The 20371-nt window shown below is 39.1% G+C and overlaps 1 protein-coding gene across 2 annotated transcripts in view; it reads right to left on the bottom strand.

The window, feature by feature from the left end:
- Window positions 1–17737, bottom strand: part of LOC123878053 (protein sine oculis-like) — a 33926-nt gene extending 16189 nt beyond the window's left edge. Inside the window, exons 1-3 of one of the 2 annotated variants that reach the window (XM_045925077.1) lie at window positions 17436–17737; window positions 8248–8445; window positions 7499–7634 (exon numbers count right to left, since the gene is read on the bottom strand). In XM_045925077.1, coding sequence (XP_045781033.1) covers window positions 7499–7603 — 105 coding nt within the window. In that variant the 5' untranslated portion in view covers window positions 7604–7634; window positions 8248–8445; window positions 17436–17737. Of the gene's footprint in view, window positions 1–7498; window positions 8446–17435 lie in introns of both variants that reach the window. The other variant, XM_045925076.1, reaches the window with a different exon arrangement.
- Window positions 17738–20371: the final 2634 nt, after the last annotated feature.

Below are 20371 nucleotides of genomic sequence, written 5' to 3'. Positions count from 1 at the left end.
CCTTAATAATTTTTTCATTTTAATAGCGGCCATTTTGAAATTTTTATTATTGGTTGTTATACCGGCAATATGTATTTCACACATTCTGTGAAAATTTCGACTCTCTACGTATAACGGTTCACGAGATACAAGTCCGACGGCTGACAGACAGAGGAGGCTTGTTAGAGTCCCGTTGGCACCCTTCAGGTACGGAAGCCTAAAAATGGGTTCTGTTCAGCGTTGCCAGAGGTCCCGATTTTAGCCCAAAATTAATAGTCCCGCGCGGAACACGCTTAGTCTCAGTCCCGCTTTTCCGGGAAATAAAGGAAACTAAAGTTAAATCCTAACAGAAATAGTGCGTCTGATTTTTTTGTTATACGCTGGGTTGATATCATCCTGACATTGAAAAAAATAAAAAAAAAAAAAAAAAATCTTTATTATCTGAACAGAACATTATTTACAGACTTTGGTGTGAGGCCCTGCCTCCTGATGAAGTGAAAACTGTGTTTCAGGAGGCAGTGTGTTCCCATAATATAGTGTACAGCACAATATAATATAACCACTTATAATAATTAAATTAAGTTTAAATTGAAAACACGTAATTAAAGGGATACTTAATATTTAAAGATAGATAGTTAGAAGGATTCAAAGTTTCTTAAAAAATAAAGATTAAAAAAAATAACCCTAAAAATAACGAATGGAGTATTTTTAAAAGCCGTACACAAAAGAATAAAGATAACTGATTAATAATTGTAGGGTACGTATTTTCACGGATTCGAATCGGATGCTGTGCGTAATCGCCCCGTAAAAAGAAAAAGATACAGACATCAGAATCGACACCAATATTATAATAAGTAGTATAGATAAGCCCCTAAAGGAGTGAAGGAGTGAGTGAGGAGGAGGGAGGAGGAGGAGGAGGAGGAGGGAGGAGGAGGAGGAGGGAGGAAGGTGTGATATCAGTTGCCAGTAATTTGCAGCGTGGCGAGGTTAGCGGAGCCGAGGTGAACATAATGTGGTACGAAAGCGTGTGTTCAAACCCGCAATGTATGACGTGCAAAACTCGGGGTCAATGCGCTACCTACAACGCATTGACCCCGAGTGGGCTATCTACGCAACGTTCGTTGACCTCTAGCGTCAGTCAGATGTTTTATTTGCAATATATTATGTACTTTTAAAAATACAGGATATTAAAAAAATAAACGCATTTTTATTGTGGTAATCCTCAGTTCTGTCACCTGTCTTCGTTTATGCTAGCGTTCTGGTTACACCCTGTATTAAGTAGGAAGAAAAATATGCAGACATCAGAATCGACGTGCGTACGTATATTATAGTATAGACTAGCTGTGCCCGCGACTTCGTTCGCGTGGAATGGCTCTCAGCGCGTTTTATATAGCCACGGACGCTCAGGCGCGAGGCGTGTAGTACGTACTCTGTACGTTAAAAATGTTCGCCGTGATTCTTTAAATTGACATAACTTTTTTATTTATGAACCGATTGACATGAAATAAACACTAAATGTTAAGTGAAGCTTACTACAATATATTAGTGAAAACCGTATCTAAATCGAATAAGCCGTTTCTGATTTTAGCGTGCACAAACACACAGACAAACAGACAAAAAAAAATTAATTACAATTTCGGGTTCGGCATCGATATGATAACAACCCCTGCTACTTTTTTTTATATTTTTCTATTGTACAGACACCACTTTTCTACAATTTTATTATATGTATGTATAGATAAGCCCCTAAAGGAGTGTGATATCAGTTACCAGTAATTTGCAGCGCGGCGGGGGTAGCGGAGACCGAGGTGAACATAATGAGGTACGAGAGCGTGTGTTGATTGTTATTGTGATGTTTTACTGCGCACCCCATTATTAGGGTTCCGTAATTCAAAAGAATAAACAGAACCCTTACAAGATTATACATGAGTTCATTAGAAACAAACGATTTGTCGGGAGTTTTAATAAAGTTTCAAGTTTTTTTTAAATTATAATATAGACTAGCGCTTGGCTGCAATCAGACCTGCTAGCAAGCGATGATGCAGCCTAAGATGGAGCGCGCTTGCCTAGAACCTGCCTATTCCCTCTTGGCTTGAAGGTACCCATATTATAGGTGGAAGGGAAAACTGATGTCGGAAGGGCGTTCCATATCCTAGCGGTTCGGATTAGAAAAGAGGAAGCAAATCGCTTCGTACGTGTTCGAGGAATTTCGACTACGTATGGATGCAGACCTTGACGCTGCCTGGCGGTACTATGGTAGAAAGGTGAAGGAGGAACCAGGTCAACTACTTACACTAAGAACTAACACTAATGATAAAAAAGCGTGGATTTGACCTGCGATTCGCTCCAGCAATGCGCAGGACTTCAATTGCTTTTATACATGGCATAATATTGTATATCAAATCTTTGAAAAGAGCAACCGCCGAGTTTCTTGCTGGTTCTTCTCGGTAGGAAAGGCATTCCGAACCAGTGGTAGATGCTTTTGACGATTCGAAAGAACTTGTAAAAGTCTAATTGAATAAAAACATTTTGAATTTGAATTTGAACTAAGAAAGGATTTTTGAAAATTCCACTCCTAATCCTAGGGGAGTGAAATAGGGCTTTAAATTTTGTTTAGTAATTTTGTGAAGTCTTGGCATAAGCTAGTACACCATAAAGTTATACCTATATCATCATTTTTATCTTAACCCATCGCATTACTCATTATTAAATAAGTACTAAAACTTTTTTAACGGTGAAGGAAAACATCAAATTCAAAGTCAAAATCATTTATTCAAAGTAGGTACTATTGTACTCCTTTTGATGGTTGGAATTGTTATATTTGTACGATTGGGTGGTGATAATTTAATAACGAACGTAAAACTAAAGCTACGAAGGTTGCAAACGCGCCCAAGTCTGAGAACCTGCCGGAGAGTTCTTCATAATGTTGTTAAAGGTTTGTGAAGCCTAAAATACTTTATTGTGTCATTTGTTCTATCTTTTCGTATTTTGTCTCTTTTGTATTTGTATAATAACTAATCATTAATCATCTAGTTATTGTAAGTGGCACTGCCGTTCCAATTAGATGTAAAATAAATAAAATAAATCCATACTAATATTATAAATGCGAAAGTGTGTCTGTCTGTCTATCTGTCTGTCTGCTACCTTTTCACGGCCCAACAGATTAACCGATTCTGACGAAATTTGGTACAGGGTTAGCTTATATCCCGGGGACGGACATAGGCTACTTTTTATCCCGGAAAATCAAGTCGCGGGCATCCTCTAGTTAAAAATAAAATAAATACTTTGCTCGGTCTTTAATAACTACATCATTGAAAGTTTAAATCCATTACGAGATGATAATCGCGAGCCCTCGAACGTCATTATTTTGGTCACGGTCTCTCGTACCAGCCCCCTCGGAAAATTAGTAACCGATACCGCTCGCCATTAGAGGGTTGAGTCAACGACTTAATTATTTATCTATACTAATATTATAAAGAGGAAACCTTTGTATTTTTGTATGTTTGTATTGAATAGGCTCAAAAACTACTGGACCGATTTCAAAATTTCTTTTACCATTACTTAGAGGGATTCTTCCGAATCCGTATAGGCTATATTTTATCCCGGAAAATAGAAAAAATAAATGTCCACCCGTGCGAAGCCGGGGCGGGTCGCTAGTAATGCATAAATTTTGAGAGACGACTCGCCATACTAGCTCTAAATGTCAACTGTTATATCATAAGTAGGTACGATACCTACAGAGCGGTAAAAAAAAAACAATTATTCTAATGTCAAAAGTCTTTTGACATTAGAATAATTGAGGCATGGAGCAAATAATACTGGCGAGTCCTTCTTTTTTTTTTCAAGTCTATGGCAAACCCATGGATCTCATTATTTGGTCACGGTCTCTCGTACCAGCCCCCTCGGAAAATTAGTAACCGATACAGCTCGCCATTAGAGGGTTGAGTCAACGACTTAATTACTTTACGCGCAAAATTATTAATTATTATATCTATGAATAAATAATCTGCATAAGGAAATGGTGACTGACTGAAGAACTGATTTATCAACGCACAGCTAAAACTACTGGACGTATCGGACTGAAATTATTTGGCATGAAGATAGCTATTATGACGTAGACATCCGCTAAGAAAGGATTTTTGATAATTCAACCCCTAAGGGGGCCAAAATAGGGGTTTAAAATTTGTATAATCGCGGGAATAAGCTAGTTTAAGAGGCATGAGACGGGCCTGCCGGCGAAATTCAAATTTAATTTGGGTTTTCGCAATTTGTAAACTAATACGACAACGTAGGCTTATGGCATTTTAATTGCGACAATGACAGTATCATCCTCACAGGTTTATATAAAAATGTTTACTTGAACTAGCGTCGACTATTCTGTGATGACGTATGGAGCAGAAACGTGGACACTGACAGTTGGCCTCGTCCACAAACTAAAAGTCGCTCAGCGCGCTATGGAGCGAGCTATGTTGGGTATTACTCTCAGGGATAAAATCCGGAACGAGGAAATTCGCAGAAGAACAAAAGCGACCGACATAGCTCAAAGGATTAGCAAGCTGAAGTGGCAATGGGCAGGCCATGTCTGTTGCAGAACCGACGGCCGTTGGGGCAGACGTGTTCTGGAGTGGAGACCGCGTACCGGTAAGCGCAGTGTGGGACGACCTCCAGCCCGCTGGACCGATGACCTGAAGAAGGTGGCGGGGAGCGGGTGGATGAGGAAGGCGGAGGACCGTGTTTGGTGGCGCGCTCTTGGAAAGGCCTATGTCCAGCAGTGGACGCTTACAGGCTGATAGATGGATAGATGGATTCTTACTAATTAGTCAATACTACAGCTAATTTCTTAAACTGGACCTTTTCAAGTAAAGATTTTTATATAACCAAATTAAATTTGAATTTCACGGGCAGGCCCGTCGCTTCCACCTTAATATATTTTCTGCAGTCACTGCCCTCAATAAAATCTCGTAGGGGTATACGGGAAAAATATTGCCGTCTGAACGTAGCCATAAGTAACATAGACAACCTTGCCACCCTCGACGGGTAAACCCCGGGTCTGGATGAACGGCAACAGTCTATCGCCATGACAACCGCGCTATCAGGTTACATGGGCGTCGACGACTAACGACTGGTATAGCGAGCTTCAGCGATTGTATGCTTATGCAACAAATCATTTAGATTGCTTATGAACTCAGTCTTCCAGAGCGTTTTTGATTGCTTAGTACCCAAGGCTTGAACAGGTCATCATGATCAACTCGTCACCGGCTCACTACTGAGCACGGGTGGGTACTGAGGCTCAGAATTAGAAGGGTTTAGGCTATAATCGTCTGTAGTCCTACAGACGAGTGCATCGCTCGTCTGTAGGACTACAAACGAGCGATGGACTCGTTTGCTACTGGAATGGAGGCCACGTACCGGAAGGAGGAACGTTGGAAGACAGCCCTCCCGTTGGTCAGACGACATTACCAAGTTGGCGGGAAAAACTTGGAGGAGGCTTGCACAACACCGAGAGGAATGGCGTGCACGTGAGGCCTATGTCCAACAATGGATTAACAAAGGCTAAGAAAGAAGGCCATAATCCGCCACGCCAGCCAAGTGCGGTTTGACAGATTTTATCCGCCTTTGAGAACATTATGGAGAGCTCCCATGCAGGTTTCCTCACGACGTTTTCCTCGAAAAGTTAGAGGTACTTGTTCTGCAAGGCATCGTCAAGGTCTGCATCCGTATTCGTACGGAATATTCTACTAGGTACGAAAAATTCGTACCTAGTCGAAATTCCTCGGACACGTACCTACGAGCGATTTGCTTCCTCGTTTCTAATTCGAACCGCTAGGATATGGAACGCCCTTCCGGCATCAGTTTTCCCTTCCACTTTTAATATGGGTAGGTACCTTCAAGTCAAAAGTGAATAGGCAACTTCTAGGCAAGCGCGCTTAGGCTGCATTATCACTTACTAGCAGGTCTAATGACAGCCAAGCGCTAATCTATATAATTTTAAAAAAAGGTGCCTGGAATCAAACCCCTGACCTCCCGAATAGAAGGCGGGTATCTGAACCACTAAGCTATCACCGTTTTATTTACAGAACTCAGACTGTATAAAACCCATACTTTTTTTAAAATTCTGATACAAGTATTTGACAAGCTTTGACTGCGATCTCACCTGTTGGTAAGTGATGATGCAGTCTAAGAGGTCTACTGCACTACCGACATCGTTGGAAGAACGGCAACCAGTCTGTCGCCATGACAACCGCGCTATTAAGTTACAGGGGCGTCGACGACTAACGGCTGCTAAAGGTAGAATCTATAGCGATAGCGTAGTGGTTGATGTTGTATAAAGTCACCATTACTATCGTGTAAAGTCACTTAAGCAGAATGTTATATATTGTCTATTGTCTGTGTCATTATTGTCGGTGGTCTCTCTCTTAAAATAAAAGCATCATAAAACAGTTGAATATTATATTATTCTCTTTTAGACTCAAAAGGACTAGAACCTAGAGCCATGAAACCAGTTGAAAAAAAAAATTATCTTTGGTATAGCAATTTTTAGCAAGTGTATGTTAAAACGGAACATATCATTTAGATTGCTTATTACGATTCAACCTTCCAGACCATTTCTGACTGCTTAGTGCTTGGTACATACTACATACGATAAGGGTTTACCTAATAAAAACTGTCAAACCCCTTCCAAGCCCTCTTCCATCTAAGACTGTATCATCATTCATCACCTACCAACAGGAGAGATTGCAATTTGCAGTCAAGGTCTATTAAGTAACTTGTAATAAAAACCTATCAACTGTGAGTCTGACTCGTACAAAAAGGATTCCGTACGACCGTACAAGAAATAACACTCATTATTTTTTGTGATATAGCCATAAATTCACGGTTTTCCGATTTTCCTTACTACCTGCCTTTCATGGTTCTACGTCAACGGGAAGTACCTAACTACCATATAGATTTTGATTCCCTTGAAGGTCCTTGACAGACATACAGGCAACGAAGTGATCCCACACAAGGGTTTCTTTTTCCTTTTGAGGAACCCTAAAAGTGGAACTCACAGATGACTTGATCAACCCATTGCCGGCTCACTACTGAGCACGGGTCTCTTCTCAGAGTGAGAAGGGTTTAGGCCATAGTCTGCCACGCTGGCCCAATGCAGATTGGCAGACTTCACACACCTTTGAGAACATAGAGAACTCTCAGGCATGCAGGTTTGCTCACGATGTTTTCCTTCACCGTTAAAGCAAATGATATTTAATTGCCTACAACGCACATACCTAACTAAAAAGTTAGAGGTGCGTGCCCAGTATCGAACCTCCGACTTCCGATTAGGAGCCAGACGTTCTAACCACTAGGTTGTCACAGCTATAACTCACAAATAAATTCGTTGAATTTTGCAAATATCAACATCTCCTAAAGTACAATTAAGCTTTTTATTAAATAAATAATGCAAATTACGCCAAAATTAAAACCCATAAGTTCCCAACAACAAGCAATTTAAAAAAAAAGACTAAATTGGATTACCAACCTCGCATACGCACGCGACCTGCTCCTGCGTAAACCCGAAGCTCGGCAGGGGGGCGTCTCTAGGGGGGGTGCTCTCCCGCTGGCCCCACTCCGGGCCCCCCAACATGTCCAAATGCTCGTCCCCAGCCACTTTGACACTATTGGAATTCACACGCGAAAATTTACCACCTCTTTAGCACTAATTTCCGTAACGATCAATCAATAAAAAGCTGGAATCCAGAGCCGTGAAAGAGTGTCCAATTAAAAAAAAAAAATTTACTAGGCACTCTAGGCAGTGTTCTATTTTTAAAAAATCCACGCAAGCGAAATAAAATTTCAGCTGTGTTCGATTTTAATATTTAAAAAATACGCGCACAAATGAATGTTTTAAAAAAATCCGCGCACACGTTATAAAAGTTCAAAACGTGTTGATTTTAAAGTTTTAAAGAAGCCTTCGATTTTAATATTATATAAAAATACGCACACAAAATGAAGACTGAACTTTTTAATAATCACTGGGAGAGTTCGATTTTTAAATTTATTTTTAATGGCCGCGTTTACGACAAACGGGTATAGAGTTTTGTTTATTCTTTCACCGTTTTGTATTTTATCGTTACAAAGGCAACTAAATAAACAACGAGAGGCAGCAATCCCAGAAATGTTCAAACAAAATCACCTTTAAATGTCGATTACTTATTTGTATTGGTTTATCCGAAAGGGTCGAAATGTTTTTGTACGAATAGGTTGTTTTTATGTACGCACCGGATTTACCTTTTTAATATTTGTTCACTTTCAAGCCACTATAAAGAACCCAGTCCCTGTCTGGTTCGAGTTTGCTTGGATTATTTATTTTGTATTTTTATTTGAATTTTAATGCGTCCACCGGTTTTTAAGATCTTTTAATTCGTTCACGTTTTGCTTTTTCTCTTTTTTCTCGTTTTCATATTTGAGATCTTGTCCATGGTTTACCTGAAACAAATAAATCATATTTTAGATAATATTTAATCTCACTAGCTAGGAAAGGCTTGTTTTCGTTCGATCGTGGAATAGTATCTACATTACAAGACCAGTCCAAACAAATAAAGCAATTACCGGCCAAGTAAATTGGAAGCGATGATAGCTTAGTGGTTAAAACCTCTGCCTCCTATTCAGGAGGCCGGAGATTCGATCCCGGGCACGGGAAAAAGAATTATTTGCGTTTTGAAAACTAAATCATATCACTTGCTTTAACGGTAAAAGAAAACATCGTGAGGAAACCTGCATGCCTGAGAGTTCTTGTCAAAGGCGTGTGAAGTCTGCCAATCCGCACTTGGCCAGCGGCTTGGCGGGCTATGGCCTAACGCTTCTCATTCTGAGAGGAGACCCGTGTTCAGTAGTGAGCCTGATGAATAAATGAATATTGGAAGGCCGAGGCGAAGTTGAGGACTTCTGAGGTTGTTTTGAAAGGACGAGGCGTAGCAGAGTTTGTTCAAAGAATTTAAAATTATAGAATTCAGAAACGTTCCGGAAAAATCTTTTTCAAAAATTTTCTAGTAAGTTGTAAGTATTCATTTTCTTGCATCTAGCATTTTCCTCGCTGTTATCAGCACTTGGCCGGCCGCGGCGGCGTAGACGACTATGGCCCAACCCGTCTCATTCTGAGAGGAACCCGTGCTCAGTAGTTGCACAGTTTTACGATGTACTTAGGTAGGTTCTATTCGTAAAACTGTGTAGGTCGGGTATCCGGTATGGGTTGATGATTATGAGTTAGTTAATACAGCTACTAGGTACCTACTCATATTCGTGTGAGGTCTGGAATTTGCAACATCATGTCAATTGTCAAATGTCACAGAGTTGTATTATTGTAAGAAGAAATGCTGACCGCTGACTAGGCATTCGTCATCCCGTTCTGTTTAATTCCTACCTACCTACCTACCTAGTACCTACCTGCCTACCTACCTACCTACCTACCTACCTACCTACCTACCTACCTACCTACCTACCTACCTACCTGACCTAGGCTCCGCCTCAGGAAGGTCTAAAAGTCATTTGTGGGAATGGCTGGGTAGGAATATGACCTTTAAAACAAAATTCCGCATTCAATTTTGGACTTGCCTTTACACAAGTTTAAAAAATCTATTACAATTTCTCTAGTGTTAAGGTCGCCCTTTGTTTTTAAGTCTATCCTGTGCTGTTCCTGTGTTTTATTCTTTGTCATAGTAGGTATTAATCAATAAAGTTATTTGAATAAAATAAATAAATAAAAATCAAACTATGCTTCTGAGAAAACATATTATACAATCGAAGATTAATTACATTGTACAAGGCTATGTACCTACCTACTTTACCTTCTTTTCATTTTCATGGCGGCAATTTTGAAGTTTTTATTATTTGTTGTTGTAAAGGTAGCAAAGGAACTCTGTAAAAAATTAAACTCTACCAATTACGGTTCAGACGGACAGCGCAGGATTAGTAATAAGGTCACGTTGGCTTGGCAGTTGGCAGTCTTCGGATACCTACGGAACCCTAAAAAGGAGAATCAACAAATCATTCCAAATCAAAAGTGGAAATCTCGAAAAACCCCAACAATCAATTTTCAATATTTTTATGCACCTAAATTCACTCACGTACTTTGAAATATTGTGAAGATGCACTGACAAGACAAGCCATTTACTATTACATACCAAAACTAAACAATCAAAACTAAACTCTATTCCTAAAGTCCCAAAAGTTCAAAATCTTTTAAAACAATACTTACACTACGAATCTACTATCTCTTTCTAATGTACAGGGTGGTAATATGTGTGAGAAGGAAAGAAACAGGTCATAAAGGGGCAAAATGTTAAATGTTTGGTGTTTTTAAGTAATTTTTATCATCGACACGATCGCGAGGGAGGCCTCGTTGAAATATGGAGTTGACGGGTTCAATAGTGATGTGAAAGTACGGCTTATTTAAATTTATCGATATCGATTTTTTTACTTGTGGTTAAAACGTCAGCCTCCTATTCGGCGGGGTCGGGTATTCGATTCCGGGCAGGCACTTCTAACTTTTCAAAGTTGTGTACGATTTAAACAATCAAATCTCAATTTTGAACAAATGTTCAAAATAGAAAATAAATAAAAATAGGTACGCGTTTTGATAATCATAATTGTTAGTTTTGTAAGATGATATAGTGGTGATAATTAATTACATAAACTTAAACTATAGGTACGAGGGTTCCAAACGCGTACAGGTCTGAGAAGAGCCCACAAAAAACTCAGCCGAGTATATAGTAAATAATATATCACTTGCTTTAACGGTGAAGGAAAACATCTTGAGAAAATCTGCATGCCTAAGAGTTCTCCATAATATTCTCAAAGGTGAAGTCTGCTAATCCGCGCTTGGTCAGCGTGGTGGAAAGTGACCAAAAGCCTTCCCTTTCTTACATAATATAACCCTTTCTTAGTAGGGGGGTTTTTTGTTTTTCATTTTAGTTGATTTAAATTCATCCGGCTGACAACAAAATCGATTAAAACTGAATCATAATAAGTTCACTATAAAATAAACAAAATATGAGCGATCATTATCTTAAGTTTTGTAAGTAAAATAATTAAAATCTCATACAGTTTTAATAAAATCATGTTTTACTAGGCTCTAATGTTATAATTTAAATTTTAATGGAAAGTATATGTTAAATTATTATACAAACAATAAGTTATCGAATTAATTGATTTAAGATTCGGCGTATTTACATAATATTGCAATAATAAATGTGTAACTTTTGTTAAAATAAATATTATGTAAATTATGATTTATTAAGAATACTGATTATTTTTCTTTTTATAAGACCACCTTTTAGATATTTTAATCTTAATCTTCTAATGCAATCTATACTTATAAGAAAACGGTAACTGGATTTATAAATTTTGTCTGTCTGTATGCGCATGCTTCACGTTGAAATTACTAAACTGTTTGGAACGAAACTTGGCATAATTATTTTATAGCTAATAATCCGGGTTAACATATAGGATAGTTTTTATCCCGAAAAACAATAGGGTTCGTTTTAAATGTTTGCCGATGTTACTTCATAACTTCATCTAACCAATTACACTATTTTTTTTTTTACAAAAATTGTACTGTCAGTAATGTTCTGCGATGTCAGTAGAGAAGCTGGGGTGGATCAGCTAATTAAATTAAATTTATAAACTGACTGACTGACATTATCAACGTACCTATAGCTTAAACTTCTTGAGCCCCCCTTCTTGAGGGTTAAAGCCCCCTCCTTTACTAAGAATGGATTCTCCGGGTAATCCATACTAGTATGATAAATCAGAAAAGCTGCGACTGTATGTGTGTTTGTGTTAGCTTTTCACGACCTATCTCATTAATCATTAGAGGCGAATGGTACAAAGATAGCGTTTATCCCACAGATGGACATAGAATTCTTTTTATCCCGAAAAATCAAAGAGTTCCCACGATTTTTTTATAAAACTAAATCCACGCAGACTAAAGAACGGATTATCTAAAAACAGACAAATTATTATGATTTATTGACAAGAGATATTAATCTTTTGATACAAAATCTATAACAGTTTCAATGTTTTTTCTGCTTGTTTTAAATAATTATGCCACCAATGCTGAACTACAAAATGTCGTTGCTTTGGCAAGTCTCCAAACAGGTTTGGTTTGTCAACATCTATGGAGCGACACGCCCAAGGAGTTGACATCGTCATCATCAAAAACATCTATTTGTCTGGTGAGAGGCTTCGGCCGTGGCTAGTTACCACCCTAGCGGCAAAGTAGAGCCGCTAAGCGAATTTAGCGTTCCAGTACGATGCCATGTAGAAACTAGCCAGGGGTACGGGTTTAATGAAACTGCCATACCCTTTACAAGTTAGCCCGCTTTCATTGTAGACTGCATCATCACTTACCGCAGTCAAGGGTTATCTTGTATCAGAACAAATAAATGAAACCCATCGCTGGCCTACTACTGGGACGAGTCTTACCTTAGAATGAGACGCTAGACGATGAAAGACGATATAGAACCGTCATAACACACGTTCTCGTCTACCGATCTTGACATGTCCACTGCTGGACATGTAGAGATTTTTACTTAGCAGCTCCCTGCGACTCAATCGATTCTTCGAATTACTTACACAGCGTTCACTTTTTAGGGGTTTTCAATAGAACAACCCTCTGATTTTCCGGAACAACAAGTAGCCAATGTCCTTCCCCAGACTGAAGCAAGATATCTCTGTGCCAAACGTCGAAAGAAATGGTTCATCGGAATGTCTTGAGCAGCAAGCAGACAGACAAACAAGCACACGCATTTATAATCAGTGTGGATTATGTTCTCACAAATCGATGACATATCTACATATTTTTGGACCCATTGGTCGGATACTTTGTCATAAAAGGAACGTATATATATCTCCTCCATCTCAAACGAGCTCTTCTACGTAGTATGGAATGTTTCCTATCCTCTTTTTGCTATGTTTTTTTTTTCTTTATCACCCACGTAAAGCAATCGACCCACTTTTATTCTATCTGGATACATTATCCACGATAATTTACTTGTTTTTATCATAATATAGTCCGTAATAAACTAAATGACAGCGCTCTTACGTATATTTCCGAAATAAAATACGCCAACACTTTTCTTTGACCGTGTTATTTAATTATTTACAGAATTACTAAAATGAATATTAACCCTACCTCTGATATCTATAGCTATGTCCTTTGTTCGATTTTGGTTGTCTGGAAGAGATCGCTAGGTTTAATTTAAGCATGGCCGCTAAATTGCATTATTTGTACTTGTCTATACTTACTTTTGTTTTGCTTTTTATTTGTTTTCTCTGTACTAATCTAGTGGCGTACAATAAAACTATATTCATTCATCAACCCACTGAACATGAGTCTCCTCTCAAAATGAGAAGGGATTGGCCATAGTCTACCACACTGACCAAGTGCGGTTTGGCAAACTTAACACCTTTGAGAACACTATAGAGATATTAAAACCTATAGAGAACTTCCTTTTGAACTTAAAATAATGAAATGTGGCAGATAGCAATTTCTTATAGCACAAGTAAGGGGGAAATCTGAAAACAGTTTTTGACGTGACAACGTCTTATAATTCGATAGAGCCGGCTGCACGCACGAAAAAACATGACTCATGCGGTGTTACCTCGCTCTGAGGCGTTCCATGTAAGGCTTGAAGTGCAAGCGAGAGCGCGGAACGAGCGACAAAGAAGCACAATCGGCCTTTGTTGTCACGTTCAACTATCGTCAGTAAACCGACTTTACAGACAACCAATTTTTTTTTTTTAATTTACAGACTAGCGCTTGGCTGCAATCAGATTTGCTAGCAAGTGATGATGCAGCCTAAGATGGAGCGCGCTTGCCTAGAAGTGGATTTGTGATTACATTACAAAAAGTGTTATTTCTTTTACGATGGTAGTGTTGGTAGGGAACCTTTCGTGTGTGATTCCGACTCACACTTGACCGGTTTTTGTGTATCAAGTTCAATGACTCGTAAATAAACAAAAGTATCGATACATAGTCCCATCACTAGCACCCCACGTGGCGCGATCTTATCGCGGATGGCCAGCTGTAAAACACAAGATTTATCGACAGATTACTGCCCGCGATAGTGGTACAAATCGCTGCACTATTACTTGGTGACTGTGTTATTTTTGATTTTGGGGTCTAAAATTAGGTATATTTAGTACTTTTTAACACCCGACCTAAAAAGAGGGGTGTTATAAGTTAGACGTGTGTATCTGTGTATCTGTCTGTGGCACCGTAGCACCTAAACTAATGAACCGATTTTAATTTAGTTTTTTTATTTGAAAGGTGGCTTGATCGAGAGTGTTCTTAGCTATAATCCAAGAAAATCGGTTCAGCCGTTTGAAAGCTATCAGCTCTTTTCTAGTTACTGTGCCCTTCACTTGTCGGGGGTGTTATAAATTTTTAATTTACACTTGTAATTACTTTACCTACTTTCAACATTAAATAAATAATTATATTAGTTTTATTGTAATATTTTAAATTAAAAAAAAGTTAAAAAAAATTATTACTATCCAAAATATTCAGCTCAGAGGCTTGTATTTTTAGGGTTTCCTTATCAATCATAAATCTAAGCAAGAAATAAATGACCTCTTATATGCACATAATTAATTAATTTATATGCAAAAGTGTGTCGTATCGTTTCACGTCTAATCCGTTTAATCGATTGTAGCTTGAGTTTGAACGCCTGAAATGAATATAGAAAACTTTTTGTCCCGGAAAACCAAAGAGTTCTGATAAGTTTTTTTAAACACACAGACATTATCTAATACCCATCATTTCCGTATTTTCTTCAGGCATAAGGGAATGCCCCTAAAAAGTGCCATAGGAATATTACCCGATGTTATCTGTGGCGGGTTCGGTGTTTTACGGCCTGACCCGCGGGGGGCTAATTAATGGCCTCGGGGCACATTACACCGCGAGTTATGGGCACACTCGATGATAAACATTGAAAACATGTGTTTAAGTACCCTATCCAAACCGATTTATTGTACCTAACTATCAATACCCCTCACTAGTCACTACCCATACCTACTATTATAAATGCAAAAGTTTGTTAGTTTGTCTTCCATCACGCCGCAATGGAGCCACGGATTGACCTGATTTTTTACATGCATATAGTTGAAAACCTGGGGAGTGACATAGGCCACTTTTAATCCAAGAAAATCAAGGGTTCCCAAGGAACTTTTAAAACCCAAATCCACACGGACCAAGTCACAAACATTATCTAATAATTTCCATATTTTTCTTAAGCATAAAGGAATGCCCCTAAAAAGTGCCATAGGAATATAACCCGATGTTATCTGCGGCGGGTTCGGTGTTTTACGGCTTGACCCGCGGGGGGCTAATTAATGGCCTCGGGGCACATTACACCGCGAGTTATGGGCACACTCGATGATAAACATTGAAAACATGTGTTTAAGTGCCCTATCCGAATCGATTGATTATATCTACCTATTTGATATTTAAAAGTTGAAAACAAGGATTTTTTTATTCAAGAGTCAAGACAGATTAAGATTTCTGCTTGACATATGCTAACTAGGGAATGCCCGCGGCTTCGCCCGCATGGATTTCGATTTTTTAAATCCCGTAGGAACTCTTTGATTATCCGGGATAAAAAGTAGCCTATGTCCTTCCCCGGGATGTATCCCAAGTCTGTACCAAATTTGATTAAAATCGGTTCAGCGGTTGGGCCGTGAAAACGTAGCAGACAGACAGACAGACAGACACACTTTCGCATTTATAATATTAGTATGGATGGATCATGCGTAGGTAGATAGAGGTATAGTAAAAAGTGGTAAAAAGAGATTATGGAGAACTCTTTTTTTTTATAAGACTAGTAGCACTTGGCTGCGACCCGCTGGCAAATGATGATGCAGCCAAAGATGGAGCGCGCTTTCCTAAAAGATGTCTATTCAGTCTTGAATTGAACCTACCCATATTAAAATGCCGAATGCCGGAAGGGGGTTCCATAGAGTTAGCCTAGCGGTTCGAATTAGAAACGAGGAGGCAAATCCTGCGGATCTCCTCATTTTGGATCTTGTCCCTCAGGGACTCCTAACATAGCCCTCTCCATAGCTCGCTGAGCAACTTTGCATTTGTGAACAAGGCCATTTGTCAGTGTCCACGTTTCAGCACCATAGGCGAGGATGGGAAGAACACACTGGTTGAAGACTTGTTTTCAGGCAAATAGCCCAAACTATTAGCAAGCTGAAGTGGCAGTGGACAGGCCATGCCTGTCGTAGAGGCGATGGCCGTTGAAGCCGGAAAGTGGTTGGGTGGAGACCGCGTATAAACAAGAGTAGTGTGGGACGCTCTCCAGCACGATGGACTGACGATATAAAGCGGCTGGCGGGAAGTGGCTGGATGAGAAGGCTGAGGACCGGGTGTGGTGGCGCTCTATACGGAAGGCCTATGTCCAACAGTGGTCGTCCACAGGCTGATGATGATGAGGCAAATTGCTGCGAACCTAGGTAGGCACCTATGGAATTTCGACTACGTGCGGATGCAGACCTTCACGATGCCTTGCAGTAGGTACTTACGCTAGTACAAAGCTGAAAGAGAAATCAGGTCAAAAACGGGAATCGGGGTTCCGGCTGACTTGGTGATGTGTGGCAAAACTTTTAAAACTAAACGCTTTTCTTCTTTAAAAAGTTCATCTCTCAGGCATGCAGGTTTCCTCACGATGTTTCCCTGTTAGATTTAAGTTTATTTTATAGAGTTGACAATTACTAATACTATTAGGTATAGGTACTTAGATACCTAACTATGTATGTAAATTAAAGTTCCAATATTTCTTAGTCATACCTATGTAGATACATGATGTATTTTTTAATAAAACGCTTTTCTTCTTAAAAAGTTCATCTCTCAGGAATGCAGGGGGTGCCCTCGCGATGTTTTGCTTCACCGTTAAAGCAAGTGATATTTAATTTCTTAGAACGCTACATAACTCTGAAATGATAGATGGGCGTACCCAGGACCGAACCCCGGACCTTCCAAAAGGGAGGCCATGTCTGTAGCTCTTTAATCCCCGACCCAAAAAGAGGGGTGTTATAAGTTTGACGTGTGTATCTGTGTATCTGTCTGTGGCATTGTAGCTCCTAAACTAATGAACCGATTTTAATTTAGTTTTTTTTTGCTTGAAAGGTGGCTTGACAAGTGTGTTTTTAGCTATAATCCAAGAAAATCGGTTCAGCCGTTTGAAAGTTAGCAGCTCTTTTCTAGTTATTACTGTAACCTTCACTTTTCGGGGGTGTTATAAATTTTTAATTTACACCACCAAAGTTATCGCAGCTTTACATTAGTAGATTCAAACTCGCGACCGCTTCGTTCGAGGACCCACACAAGCTAACCAGTAGGTCATCGGGTATTTTCGCACAGCTTACAATATAAAGAAAAAATAATAATATAAGGAAGCCAGCCGTGGCATACTCACACATAAATGCAACGCTAAATTAAGAAAGATCCCGTCTCGTTAAATACTCTCGCACACACCCAAACAGGCCGAACTAAAAATAAAACCCAAGTCAGCCGTCGCACCACAACCTAATTTACTCTAACACACGAACTTTTCACTAAAAACTAAACTTTAAAACCAAAAACACCTTTTTTAAGTTCAAAACTTTGTTAAAATTACACTTGTAAGTCAATTAATAACGGAAAACGTTCCAAAATGTTTAAAAATAGTCCGTTAGTTTCCACGTCCGTACAGTTCGGCAGCGTAAATGGAACTAGTTTGTATCGTTCCATTCTTCTCGCTCGTGATTGGTCAGACGTTGTCGGGGACGTGGAATGGTCCAATGGGATGAGTTTTTGGGTTGTTACGGTCACGCCTTCCATTGGTGGAAGTGCAGGTTCGCCATTTTCCTCATTGTGAAACAATTGGGATTATTAAAGTAGGCGTTATGGCTGGGCAGGGGATGTTGGAAAACTGGTTTCCGTCGTCGCGTTATTCCGAACAGCTGATGTTAAATCATGGGGCACAATTTATAGCTTTGAATTGGTGATAGTTCATAAATTGGTTAAATTCTGGTGCTTTAATTTAAGACAATAGAAATTGAAAATGTTGTGCATTGGAACCTTTACTTTTTTTAGGGTTCCGTACTCGAACTACTACCACAGCTATTATTAAGCCTCCGCTGCCCTCCGTCCGTTCATTTGTCTGACAGCGGGCTGTATCTCGTGAACTGTAATAGGTAGAGAATAGATATGGTAGAGATGAAATTTTCACAGAATTTGTATTTTTATTACCTACCCGCTATAACAAAAACTAAGTAGGTAGAAAATAGTTTTACCTATATAGGTAATAAAAATAAGTAGGTATATGTAGGTAGGTCAGGGATAAAATCCGGAACGAGGAAATTCGCAGAAGAACAAAAGCGACCGACATAGCTCAAAGGATTAGCAAGCTGAAGTGGCAATGGGCAGGTCATGTCTGTCGAAGAACCGACGGCCGATGGGGCAGACATGTTCTGGAGTGGAGACCGCGTACCGGTAAGCGCAGTGTGGGACGACCTCCAGCCCGCTGGACCAATGACCTGAAGAAGGTGGCGGGGAGCGGGTGGATGAGGAAGGCGGAGGACTGTGTTTGGTGGCGCGCTCTTGGAAAGGCCTATGTCCAGCAGTGGACGCTTACAGGCTGATGGATGGATGGAAGTAGGTACTAATAAAAATTTCACAACGGCCACCATTAGGTATTGGTCCGGGCGTCATATTATAGGTAGGTACCTAGGTACTTACCTATTTTGTACCTATCTCCTTTGTAGTAATGACTAATTAAGTCTATACAGATCAATCATGAAAGAGTTCATACTTCGACTCGCACTTGGCCGATTTTCGGTTATGCCCATAACATTTTCTGAGGGCTGCGTACACCCACTAGCTTCTCCGAGTAGTGGGTGCATAATTTATCCATACACCCACTGTGTTAGAGTAGGAATTAAAAGTTTAAATAAGTAGTAGAGTCTGGACTTTCTTGAGGCGGAACGTGCGTAGAGAGACGTTTCATTCATACGCTAAAATAACAATAGCCACATGTTTAAAGTTTAAACAAACGTTAGGAAGTGTACCTACCTACCAAAAACATATTCCATTATCAAAGGCGGTACCACATTACAGAACCGTCAGTTTGCTCATTTTTGTCCCATTCTCTACATTAAAAAAACCTAAAAAAAACAAATGTGTTTACCGTGAATTACACTGAAATAAACCTTATTTCGTTTGAATAAGGTTGTGTAAAACTGTACTCTGTTGTGGTGAAATAATAATGCATTGAATAAGGTCATTATACGCTTATTTGCCGCCTTTTGTGAAGTTCTGTTAGCGGAAAAAAACCTCTTTTGTTCAGTGACGTTTAGGAGCAGACATCTTGTTTTTGCTGTCAAAAGTTGGGGTCGTTTTTAGGGTTAGATACTTCAGTTTATTTTGGGCGTTTGTTACTCTTTATTATTATCGTTATTTTCTTAGAGCATCTCATAAGAAATCAATAAGGTACCTAGCTTGTTTTCCATAGTTATTCTAGGCACAGGTATTAGGTAATTTTTGAAAATTTAACCTCTAATGGAGTAAAATAGGGTTTATTTGTGTAGTCCAGACGGACTAAAAGCTAGTTTATTTTATTAAATTTATTGGAAATGCACACAAAATAGCTTATATAATTCTAAAATGTCTAAGTAAGTAGATAAGTATAAAAACATTAGATCAGGATCTAAATAACAACCCCTAACAGGCGTACGCAATGGTGTGTAAGTAGTTAATTATAGGTATTTAAGATCAAAGTTGGTTGTCCTTGCTAGATATTATCCCATACGGAACCCATACCATACAAGAACGAATCGAATTGACGAAGGGCTCTTAACACCAGCAGTCAAGTAGTGTACAACGATCCTTAACAATAGATTAAAGAGATTTAAAACTACAGATAAAATGATTGTCTATTGTCGCTTTTTAGGGTTCCGTATTTCCAAACAAAAAGGAACCCTTATAGGAATACTAGTTGTCTGTCTGTCTGTCGTGCCTGTCAAGACTCGTAAAAGGAATAAGTAGAAAAACCGGCCAAGTGCGAGTCAGACTCGCGTACCGAGGGTTCCGCACTCAGGTATTTTTCCGACATTTTGCGCGATAAATCAAGAATTATTACGCATAAAAATAAATAAAAATATGTTTTAGAATGTAGAGGTTAAAGTCCTTTCATATGATGCCACTCGATAAAGTAGGTATCTTACTTTTAAAATATAAAATACTAGTTATTTATTTATTCATAAATGCATTATTTTTTGTAATCACAAATTCACGGTTTTCGGATTTTTTCTTTTACTTGTGCTTTATGCGTGTCAAATTTACCTGTCAAATTTAATGATTCTAGGTCATCGG

The sequence above is a fragment of the Maniola jurtina genome, chromosome 25 (assembly GCF_905333055.1).
Source record: "Maniola jurtina chromosome 25, ilManJurt1.1, whole genome shotgun sequence".
Taxonomy (NCBI): Eukaryota; Metazoa; Arthropoda; class Insecta; order Lepidoptera; family Nymphalidae; genus Maniola; species Maniola jurtina.
This window is presented reverse-complemented; position numbering and strand designations above follow the sequence as displayed.